Source organism: Mandrillus leucophaeus, unplaced genomic scaffold (assembly GCF_000951045.1).
Source record: "Mandrillus leucophaeus isolate KB7577 unplaced genomic scaffold, Mleu.le_1.0 Scaffold638, whole genome shotgun sequence".
NCBI lineage: Eukaryota > Metazoa > Chordata > Mammalia > Primates > Cercopithecidae > Mandrillus > Mandrillus leucophaeus.
In genome coordinates, this window is record NW_012106897.1 from 823,473 (window position 1) to 835,421 (window position 11,949).

Below are 11,949 nucleotides of genomic sequence, written 5' to 3' on the forward strand. Positions count from 1 at the left end.
CAAGAGTGAGAAACCTCACAGAACACTGAAGACACCAAAAGAAAACTTTGGAGCCAAATTTTGCTTCCTATTTTATTAGGTTTTCATGTGTACATAACCATTTTCTTTCTATTTGGTGCACTTATGATTGTATCTCCCTGTTTTTCCTGAATATTACAACACATGAGTTCCACCCCAGTGCTTTTGATTCTAAAAGGAGCTTGGAAGCCTTTCTTCTTTTTCATTTGATATGCAAAGTAGATTTAAGAAAACCACAAGTTTTAAGGTACAATGCTGAAATCGGTCCAAATGTTACTGCATTTGAAAAGATCGAATTATGATTCAGAGAGAGATTGTCAATTTGGCTTTGATTTTGTTTCTCCACGTGAAATCTTGAGTCACATATTTTGCATAATTATAAGTATAGTTACATTTCATTTAGCTCTTCTGAGTTTGTATCTGTTGTATTGTTCCATCTACAGTTTAGAAACCAGTCCCATAACTGATACTGATCTTGCAAAGAGAACTGTCTTCCAAAGATCATACTCAGTTGTTGCTTCCGAGTATGATAAACAACACTCCATTTTACCTGCACGAGTTAAAGCCATTCCTAGAAGAAGAGTTAACAGTGGAGACACTGGTAAGTATGAGGATAAAAAAGAATATTGAGTGATCTGACTACTACAAATAAAAAAGAAAATGGTTTTATTTGCACAGAATTTTTAAAAGTTAATTTTTGAAGGAAAAGGCATGGGATAATTTCTAACGTGTGATTGACATTCCCTCTGTGTGACACAGCTATAAATGTGCATCTCTAAATTTTGCATCTCAGTTGAAGGGAAATCGGTGATTGTTCAAGAATAAATTGGCCTTTACAATCTTACTTCTTAGGTATCTAAGCCAAATGTTACAGCCATTATCCCTTCCACTAAACTTGTGGACCGGCAGTTCCAGTGATGTACACATTCACAGTTATCTCTCCACCCCAATAGAAGCTTGTAACTTGCAGCTGCCATCATTCTAAGTAGATAAAAAAAACTTTGGAGATATAAATAGCCCTTAATCAGTTAAAAAAAAAAAAAAAAAGAAGAAGAAGAAGAAGAGTTACATGATCTGGACCAGTTGGTATCAATAGCCCCAAATTGGGGTGGGGATTCTACCTCAAGAATAATTTAAGAAACCCAAGAAGAACAGGATAATATAGTGATAAATTGTCAGAGAAATCACTTGCTAAAATGAAGATTTGGCCTAAAAATGATAGTCAGATGATTAAGTATCTTATTGAAGACTTTTAAGAAAAACATTATTGAAAATTGCCCAGCAATTTATAGGTTCACTCAACAAATATTTTTGACCTCCTGTTGAGAAATGTTTCTTATAAAGCCATCTTTTAGAAAGTGATGCAGATGAGATGTAGATTTCATTTAGAATATAAATCACTTAGCTTTTAGAGTGTTTTAGAAAATGTGAACTTTAGATTCAGCTCTGGATTCAAAACCCACCTCTACAACTTAATGGCTGTATGACTTTCAGAGAGTAACATATTTAATCTTTCTGAACCTTGGTTTCTTCCTCAGTAAAAGTTGAAATTGTTATGATTTGTGTCATGTGCAAAAAACCAATAACAAAGGCTCTAAAGTGAATATGCTAGATATTATCTTAAATATATATGCACTGCCTATGAAAATTAATAATTTTCTTTTTCTTTAATAGAAGTTGGTTCTTCCCTTTTGAGACATCCGTCTCCTGAGCTTTCTCGGCTAATCTCAGCCCACAGCTCTCTTTCTAAAGGAGAACGAAATTTCCAGTGGCCAGTTTTAGCTTTTGTTATACAACATCATGATCTAGAAGGTCTTGAAATAGCAATGAAACAGGCCCTAAGGAAATCTGCTTGTCGAGTTTTTGCTATGGAGGTATGAAGACATTAATGAAATTACTGATTCCTTGATCATACAAATCATGTGATGATTCTATTTAATGATGCCACTTTTTTACCAACAGAAATTGTATGAAATTAAAAGGCATTAGCCAATTAAAAGTATCAAGTGTTCATATAAAAATTAGACTCTAAAGTTTATGAATATAAACGAATTTAGAATTTCATATTTCAGCACTCTAAAGAAATTTATTTCTGTATTGCTTTATTATTTGAATCTTGAGATTATCTTTTTTAAAAGCTTTTATATACTCAGAAGGTCATTTTATTAGAAGGAAATGACAGAGTAATCATGGAAAGAAGATAAAGAGTAGGGCTTTTGAGTTATAAGTGAACCAGTAATAACTTCTCTGGGCCTTTGGCCTCTGGAAATAATAGGATTACTGTATATTACAGGCCTGTATATAGTAAATCTTTATTTTTATCAAATGTGATAAATAACTTGCCACTTCGTGGATGGGAATTATATGAATATATTTAAGTACATGGTTGCTTTTGTAGAGCTTGAGATACGCTTTGTGTTCATCCAGATGCAAGTTGGAAAAAATGTGCTTGAATAAATTAATATTAAAAAGAATTTTCAAAGTAAAAAGTGGTTTGAAAAAGTGTTTTGGTATTGTATTTTAGAAATTATTTTTCCTATTTTTTTAAATTAAAACCCCAAATTATTAACTGTTTCAAGTTCCGTGTGCTTTCAGTGAAATAAAGGTCAGATTTTCAAGGAGCCAAGCATAGTATCCCATGATTGTAATCCTAACACTTTGGGAGGCCAAGGAGGGAGGATCACTTGAGTGCCAAGAGTTTGAGACCAGCCTGGGCAACATCGTGAGACGTCATTTCTACAAAAAAATGTTTTAAAATCAGCTGGGTGTGGTGGTGCGCGCCTATAGTCCCAGCTACTTGGGAGGCTGAGGTGGGAGGATCATTTGTGCCTAGGTGCTTGAGGCTGCAGTGAGTGCTGATCACACCACTGTACTCCAACCTGGGTGACAGAGCGAGACACTATCTCTTAAAAAGAAAAACAAATAGTAAAACTATAAGGTATTACTTTTTTTAATTAAAAAAGATTTCCTAGCATCTTTCTTTGAAGCCTTAATCCTTGGAGGTACTTTATTTCTGAGTACTTTTTAACTCATGTATTTTATTCTTAAACTCATTTAACCATCATTTCTTCAGGCTTTCAACTGGCTTCTGTGTAATGTCATCCAAACCACTTCTCTCCATGATATTCTGTGGCATTTTGTGGCATCACTGACTCCTGCACCAGTGGAACCAGAGGAAGAAGAGGATGAAGAAAATAAAACAAACAAAGAAAGTTCAGAACAAGTAAATGAGATTTTTATTTATTTTGATTGTGCATATTTTTGTAGAAACTGGTGGTATACCTTCAAATAGTCCAATAATTTGCACAAAATCATTCACAGATCTAACTTGAGCAAAAAGAATATTTTAGTGCTATGGGCAAAGTATTAACAGTGAGACCTGGATTTTATAGAAGGCAGCCTGTATAATGGACAGAGCATTGAACTAGGGCACTAGGAGCCTGAGTTCAGCCTCATTTCTACCCTGTTGTAGTTGTATGACTTGTAGGCCTTGGTTTCCATGTCTGTAAAATGAAAGAGTAATCTAGATGGCATTTATCTTATTCCCAGCCACTCTGAAATTACGTGAATGGCATTTTAGGATAATTTCCAAGGATATCAGGCAGCATTATCATAGTCAAATTCTTAAAACTCACAAGGAAACAAGATACCATGAGCAAGAACTAGCAAAAACAATAGGCAGCAGAAATAGACCCTCAACAGTGGTTGTAATTATCTGTGTAAATGTAGAATAATGTGTTAATATGCTTAAAGAAATAAAAGAGAAACTTTAAAATATGAGAAGAAATTGTAAGAAGAAATATAATGATGAATTTGATAAAGAACTAAAGAAAATGTAAATATTAATCTAAGTATAATTGATATTTTAAAGAATTAGTTTTGAGATTTTATAACATGTCAGTGAAAAAATTGGTTAAATATAAGAGAATGACAGATTTGATAAAGAACTAAAGAAAATATGTAAAAATTAAGTATAATTGATATTTTTTAAAAAAATCAGTTTTGACATTTTATAGCATGTCAGCGAAGAAATTGGTTAAATGTAAGAGATCTGCAGAAATTATCTAGACTTCAACACAGAAAAAGTAAATAAAAAATACAAGTTGCTAAGAGCAATGAAGGGCAAAATGATGTATAACACTTACCTACTTGGAGTTTCAGAAGGAGAAGACAGAATGGAAGAGAGACAGTATTTAAGAGTTAATACTTGAGAATTTCCCAGAATCGATTACAGATAACAACCCATTTCAAGAAGCCCAGTAAACCCCAAGCAGAATAAATACAAATCATAGTGGGCAAATTATAGTGTATTACCTGAACACCAAAAACAAAGAAAGAGATCTTTTACGCAGCCGCAGGAAAAAAATATTAGCTTTCAAAAGAGGGACAGTGAGAATAATTGCTTAATTTTCGGTAGCAACATTACAAGTTTGTTTGTTTAAATACTGAGTTTGTTTAAAAGGCTGTCAGTTGGCTTTTTTCAACATGCTGAAAGAAAATGCTTGTTAACCCAGTTGAAGGGTCTTTGAAGAACAAGACCAAAGACATTTCCAGAATAAAAACTGAAAGAAATGGCCAGGGAGTGTCAATGAAGAGAAAAGAAAGTGTAAATATGAGGGCATATCTTAAAAAACATTGACTATGTAAAAAGTAATGATATGTCATGGTGAGCTACAAAATGATAAAAGATCAATCCTGGATATGTATCTACCTAATACTGTAACCTTAAAAAAAGTAACAATTGAGAGACTGCAAGGAAGAATAGGACAGTCTGCAGTTACAATGTGAGATTGTCATATACCTGTAACAGCTATCTGTTCCTGCATAACCACCCCAAAACTCACCGGACTAAAACAGTTGTTTATTTGCTCACAGTCTGTGGGTTGGCAATTGCAGCAAGGCTCCACTGAGAGGAATGGCTCTTTCCTGTTTTGGTTACATAGTGTGCTTCAAGTGGTACCCCTTGAGCTCTTTTATCCTCCAGGATGCTGGCCTAGGTTTGTTCAGATGCCAGAAGCATTCAAGAAAGCGAACACAGAAGCTGCAAAGCCAAAATGGCCAAGACTAAACTCGAAAACCATGCTTCTGCCACCTTCCGTTAGCGGGTATAATTCACAAGGCCGGTCAAAATCAAAGACTGAGAAATAAACTCCACCTGTTGATAGGAAGAGCGACAGAGAATTTGTGGCTGTTTTGTGCGTAGTACCATAACACTCTTTTTAGTACTGGATAGGTCAGGCAGAGAAAAAGAATCAAAAAGTACACAGATTTGAATGATTGACAGTCTTGATAGAATATACAAAGCATTGCATATAGTTGTTTACATTCTTTTCAGATACACACAAATGTCTATGGAAATTGACTGTTTACTGGACATATGAAACAAGTTTCAACAGACTTTAAATAATTGGTTTTCTTCCTACCATGTCCTCAGTCTTTATTGCTAGTGTATAAGAATTAGATAACAAAACAATAACAAGAAAAATATTGAAATGATGGAAATTAAGAAACGCTTCCAAATGAGTTGCATCAAAGAAGAATTATAACAGAAAATATTTTAAATGGAATGGCAATAATAGTACATCTCAAAACTTGTTGTTTGGCAGAGTTCTAGTTATAGTTATGATGGAACAGCCAGTGTCAGGATTAGTTCTTATAGTAAACAACAAAAAGCTGGACAAAATATTTAAAACAATTGTTCATAGGCTCTGAGCAGTGACCAGTACAGGGCTATAATCCTTGAGAGAAGAAAAGTGCATGAAGTGAGCCCCACAATCAGGAAAAGAGTCCAGCAGAGTATGTCGGTTGTATTGGCTGAGATCAAAGTTTAGGGCTGTAACTTTGGGATGTGGGAAGCACGGCACCAGTGCTATAGAGCTGCAGAAAGGAGTCTAAAATTTTTGCATAAAAATGTCCCTGCCATCCTGGCCACTCTTAGACTGGGCATGCAATTTCTCTGGAAGACCTAGCAGTGGAAATGAATCGTAAACTGAGAAATGAACAGATTCTTAGCTTCAGAGCTGGGTTCTAAAGTTTTAGCCCAACCAGAGGTGGGGTGAATGAATACTCCTGGCATGCACCTGAAACCCCAGAAAGATCATGCCCAAGGAATACACACCATGCCTTAGGAGTAAGGGTAATGCCTAAAATCAAGGGCAAAACTGAAATAACCCCAGTCTAACAAAGTCGAATGCCAGGTCTTGATGGAATCTAGATGGCCTGCTATCTCCCTGTAAGAACTAAACTACATTCTTTAGAAGAAGATAATGTAAACCAGAACTTCTGTATCAGTAATCAATAGATACACAAAGAAGGAGGTAAAAAGCAACCATCTTTTAAGTAGCTCAGTGACATAGTTTAAAAAGTTTGATGAACTTACATTGGTAGCAAGATGGAAGAACAAACATTCTTTGCTGTGGAGTAGCAGCTTCTTAGAGAATGGTTTGGTAAGATCTATCAAAATTCACATTAAAAATCATTCAGTAATTCCACTTTCATGAAGTTCTCCTTATATATGCATGTGTGAAAAGACAAATATACAAGTTGATTCACTGCAGAATGTTATATAAAAACAAAAGATTGGAAACAGCCTAAATGGCTGTTCTGAAATGGACTGATGAAATAAACTGTGGTATTTTTATTCATCAGAATACTATGCAGTAGGATAATATATGTTACATACATATCTAATAAGTAATAATCTCAAAGATACATTATTGTTAAAAGGGCACAGATCAGTTTGTTTAGAGTGCTGCCATTTGTATAAATGAACAATGTTTATAGACAGTTCAAGAAACTGGTAATAGAAATTGCCAGTGGGAGGGCACCTAGGTGGCTGGGCTTTAAAGACAGGGAGACTTTTTATGATATTTTTTTATACCTCTTGAATATTTTATTACGATGTATTGTACCTACTCAAAATGATAAAAAGTTATTCCATAGTTAATATTATTAATGGAGCCATCTGAGGGTTTGAATGAGAAATGAAATTCAGCACCTGCTTCTCTTTCCTAGCTGTGGTCCATCTGCCTAGAAAGGAACTTTTTTTTCTAATTCACATAAAAATGCTATATGAGTTAGTGGCCACCCCAACTTTTAAACATATGTTATTTTTTATACATAAACATACAGGCAAAACATACCTACATATATGTATGTGTATATATACATACACGTATCTGTATATGCACACACACTACACATACACATGCATACACATATAGATTCACCCTACAGGTAGATTTGTGAGTACACTAGAATCGATACATTTATTCATTTGCATGCTGATTTTACTTGTGACTAAACTTACAGCTTTTTTGCCTAAAATAATACAAACATAATTAGTTAAAATTACTGTACGTTCTGGGTACAATTTGGTTTTGTTGTTTATATTTGTGCTACACGACCATTTTTTAAGTATACATGTCTTTTGTGAAGAAGATTCCTTCCAGCACACACACTGATAAACTTGTTTCAATTTCTGCCTTAGGAGAAAGATACAAGAGTATGTGAACATCCACTCTCAGACATAGTGATTGCCGGGGAAGCTGCTCATCCTTTACCACACACCTTTCACCGCTTGCTGCAGACCATCTCAGACCTTATGATGTCTCTCCCCAGTGGCAGTTCATTACAGCAAATGGCCCTGAGGTAATTTTGTATCCACATATCGTAGGTACATTGGACAAGAGATTTTATGGAATATTCAAAGTATGAAATGCTCCAAAAAAAAAGCTCTTTAAATAGTAAGATAGAATCCCTACATTATATAGATGGTGCCTCCCTCCTTATAGTCATAATTTTTAGAATGGTCCTTCCTCTTAGTTAACACTTGTTTGCCCTTCTGTAAAATGTGGCTAATGTACTTCTTAGTGCCCTAAATTATCACTGTAACAATCTCCCTCACTTTCCCCACTCTCCTACCTCAAATCACTTAAATGTTCTAAAAAGAGAGAGGGAAAGTGAAATCTCAAAAGCAAAAACCAAAATAGAGTTTTGACTTGAAAAGAATCTTAGGAAAACCAGAGCCTGTTTATATGCTGCCAATCCTGAAAGCACATTAAGGAGCATCACAGATGCTCAACAGATTCCAATTTCAATTTGAAATGTGTTGAGAGTTTAGCATTGCTTTTACACTGTGAACCTTATTACTAGATTCACATACTGGACTCACACTTATAAATAAATTATCCTAATTAATGTGTACAAGAAATAGATTGATGGAATGACTGGGCTTCCCATGTTTCTAATGATAAGACCAGTGGAAGAGAGATTTCTCTTTGTCCTCCTCACAAGATTTTTGAAATACAAGATACATTATACCCTGATGAATTAGTATGGCAGCATAAGATTCATGAATTTCAGGGGTCGTGACAGTTGGTGTAACACTTGTTTACACAACAGATTCATTACCCTTTTTACTTCTGTAGCCTTGATCTTCATCTGTCTAATTTTTTTATATTTAAAATGGGTCAGCTTTCCTTAGTTTTACCTTGTTCCAAAGAAGTTACCTTTATATCTCAAAAACAAAAATAAGAGAAATGATTTTCTTCCCTGAATTTTTAAAATGTCTATATTTTACTAGAACATTAAAATTTCTTGAGCTGTTAGCTACAGAGTACTCATCTAAGAGTTCCTTAGATATTCCTGGAAAATAATTGTTTCATATATTGCTTATATATCACCTTTTTAGGTGCTGGAGTCTCAAATTCAAGCAGTCTGATCACCAGTTCCTTCATCAGAGCAACGTCTTTCATCACATTAACAATATTTTGTCAAAATCAGATGATGGTGATAGTGAAGAGAGTTTTAGCATCAGTATACAATCTGGCTTTGAAGCTATGAGTCAGGTCAGTCATTTCACAGTTATTATCCTGGTTGTCTTGTTAGTTAATAATACATCAAAGGAGAAACTGTAAGTTATTTATAGTCAATTTGATCCTGTCTTCCATTATGTTTTATCCTATATCTGTTTGTTTTATCATCATGGAAGATTTGCTTTTAAGTATCATAAGTACTTGTATTTGTTTCTGATAGGAATTATGCATAGTAATGTGCTTAAAGGACTTAACCAGCATTGTTGACATAAAAACTTCAAGCCGACCTGCCATGATTGGCAGCTTGACAGACGGCTCCACAGAAACCTTTTGGGAATCAGGAGATGAAGATAAAAACAAAACTAAGAATATCACCATCAACTGTGTAAAAGGAATCAATGCCCGCTATGTGTCTGTTCACGTGGACAATTCTCGAGATCTTGGGGTAAGAAAGCAAACTTGATTTATGACTCTTTATCTCTTTTCAGACCTTCAGTATTCATACACTCTCATTTCTGAATTTAGCAACAAGCTTTATCATCTGGAATTTCACCAACCAAACGTCATTGCTATAATCCCCAAATCTTAAGTCTAAAAACAAATTAATATGATGGGGAGCACTGTGGAATTCCATTTCTGAAAAGAGATCTGATCACAAATATACCATGGCTACAGCTAAGCAAAATGAAAGTCTGCTCTACAATTTTCTGCTCTCATGCCCTTGGGTTAAGATTTTCCTGTGACCTGGAAGTCCTCCCCTTAAACTCCGCTGAGCAGTTCTCCCAAGGTCTCTCAAACTCAGCAGAGAAATTCTAAGTAACTCCTCTAAAAAATTATTCTTTCCCTCTGCTGGGTTCTTTATTGTATTACTCTGGTGGCACCTAATAATAGTCTTTGACCTGTAGTGTAATGAACTTTTTTTATTATTTTTATTTATTTATTTTTTTTTTTGAGATGGAGTCTCCCTCTGTCGCCCAGGCTGGAGTGCGGTGGCACGATCTTGGCTCACTGCAAGCTCCGCTTCCGTGTTCACATCATTCTCCTGCCTCAGCCTCCCAAGTAGCTGGGACTACAGGCGCCCACTACCATGCCTAGCTAATTTTTTGTATTTTTAGTAGAGACAAGATTTCACCATGTTAGCCAGGATGGTCTCAATCTCGTGATCTCGTGATCCACCCACCTCGGCCTCCCAAAGTGCTGGGATTACAGGCGTGAGCCACCACACCCGGCCTAATTTTTGTATTTTTAGTAGAGACAGGGTTTCACCATGTTGTCCAGGCCGGTCTCGAACCCCTGGCCTCAAGTGATCTGCCCACCTCGGCCTCCCAAAGTACTAGGATTACAAGTGTGAACCACTGCACCCAGCCTATCTTGAAGTGTCTACTTCTTTGCCACAGTCCTCATGAAATAAATAAGTTTCAGACTGTCCCAAATAATCATAATTTATATTCTCTTTAGCCTAGTTCGTCCACATGTTTCAACTGAGTTAAATATTCTTTTATAAAAGGCACTAAAGAAAAAAGAGTCCTATTTACTTGAGTGTTAACAACCAAGAAAGAAATAGCACTAACTGCCAGACTGCCTTTCTTCTACCTCATTTAGAATTTTTTTCCTCAGAATGGATGTGGCTTTTTAGCAGATACAGTATTAATGGTTCCCTTGAACCATTGCCTGGCTCCTTCTGTGTTATTTGCGTATTTCCTTTCTCAGGAAGAGCCACAGTGGTAGGATTGGGTCTCAGATAACCTGGATGCAGGCCAGTCTGCAATCAGAGCAACCTCCAACTCCTGTACATCAGTACAGGTTCTATTCCTCCCTGGTATTGAATAAGTAAAAGAGGCTTAGCTAATATAATATGAGCTATTTCCTTCTCAGACCCAAGAATTTCCCCTGGTGTAACCACTTTATCTTACTGGAAAGTCAAGTGTAACCAAGTAAAACATTTTTGTGGCTAGAACTCAGTGTTCAGTGCAAAGCTATCTTTGGCTCATGGTACATTTTAAGGCAGGACATACTCTCCCTCAGAACAATGATTGCAATCAATTTAACATTTCTGTCTTTTCTAAGAGGAAATAATCATAACAGTATTCATTTTCAAAATCCCCAGCATGTAAGCTGACATCTACTTTCCTTTTAAGAGGCTTCCTCTATGTTATAGGTTGAGCATTCCAAATCTGAAAATCCAAAATGCTACAGAATCTGAAACTTTTCGAACACAGATGTGACACTTAAAGGAGATGCATATTGGAGCATTTCTGTTTTTAGATATTCAGATTTGGGATGCCCAGCCAGTAAGTATAATGCAAATACAGTATTTCAAAATCCTAAAAAAAAACCCTAATCCAAAACACTTCTAGTCCCAAATATTTCTAATAAAGGATACTCAACCTGTATGTATGTTTTCCTTGAGTTATGTACCTCCGTGTTCCCCAGTCTGCCTACCACAGAACCTTGTACACAGCGTTTGTTGATTTGAATTTGAATTGTATCAGCCTACAGCACTCATATTATACAACTCTCTAAGGAATTAATGTTAATCTATTTCTTGATGTGCTTTGCATAAAACTTATTCAGCCTTAAGATGTTTGGCACTAGTGTATGAACGTGTATTGACCTTGTACTGTTTGACATTTACTTTGTGTATTAATGTTGCCTTCCCTAGTTTGGCAAGTATCTTGGGGGATAAAACCTCCTCTTGTATATCCTATTTCAAAACTGTAAGGAAGTCTGGGTACATTGTGACACTCATACGTATTTGTTAGTTCAGTTAGCTTCCCTCTTTATACTTCAAAAAGTAATGAGAATATAGCAACAAGAATCTGACATAAGTGACAAGCAGATTTGTTGAAAGGCTTCATGAGAATGGAATCTGAATATTTACTTTGAATGAGGAGAGGGAATGTCGAGCTATGAGAGAGCACGTGGAGAGAGGCTGAAATGTGCAATTTAAGATGGAGTTTGTGAGAATAAGACTAAAGTTGTAGGAACCATGGTTAGTTGGAGGGATGGGGTGGGGTCAATCAGGAAGGATCATAAGAAACTGGCAGAAGATGTGGTATTGATGTGGTATTGGTAGGTCGTGAGAAACCATTGTAAGTTCTGAAGCAGGAATATA

At 35.7% G+C, this 11,949-nt stretch overlaps 1 protein-coding gene across 1 annotated transcript in view; it reads left to right on the forward strand.

Annotated features, from left to right (window-relative positions):
* MYCBP2 (MYC binding protein 2, E3 ubiquitin protein ligase) overlaps positions 1-11,949 on the forward strand; it is a 271,487-nt gene that overhangs the window by 224,564 nt on the left and 34,974 nt on the right. The window contains exons 61-67 of the mRNA XM_012000660.1: positions 462-619; positions 1,696-1,892; positions 3,092-3,241; positions 7,508-7,668; positions 8,711-8,867; positions 9,055-9,279; positions 10,790-10,797. Coding sequence (XP_011856050.1) covers positions 462-619; positions 1,696-1,892; positions 3,092-3,241; positions 7,508-7,668; positions 8,711-8,867; positions 9,055-9,279; positions 10,790-10,797 — 1,056 coding nt within the window. The remainder of the gene's footprint in view (positions 1-461; positions 620-1,695; positions 1,893-3,091; positions 3,242-7,507; positions 7,669-8,710; positions 8,868-9,054; positions 9,280-10,789; positions 10,798-11,949) is intronic.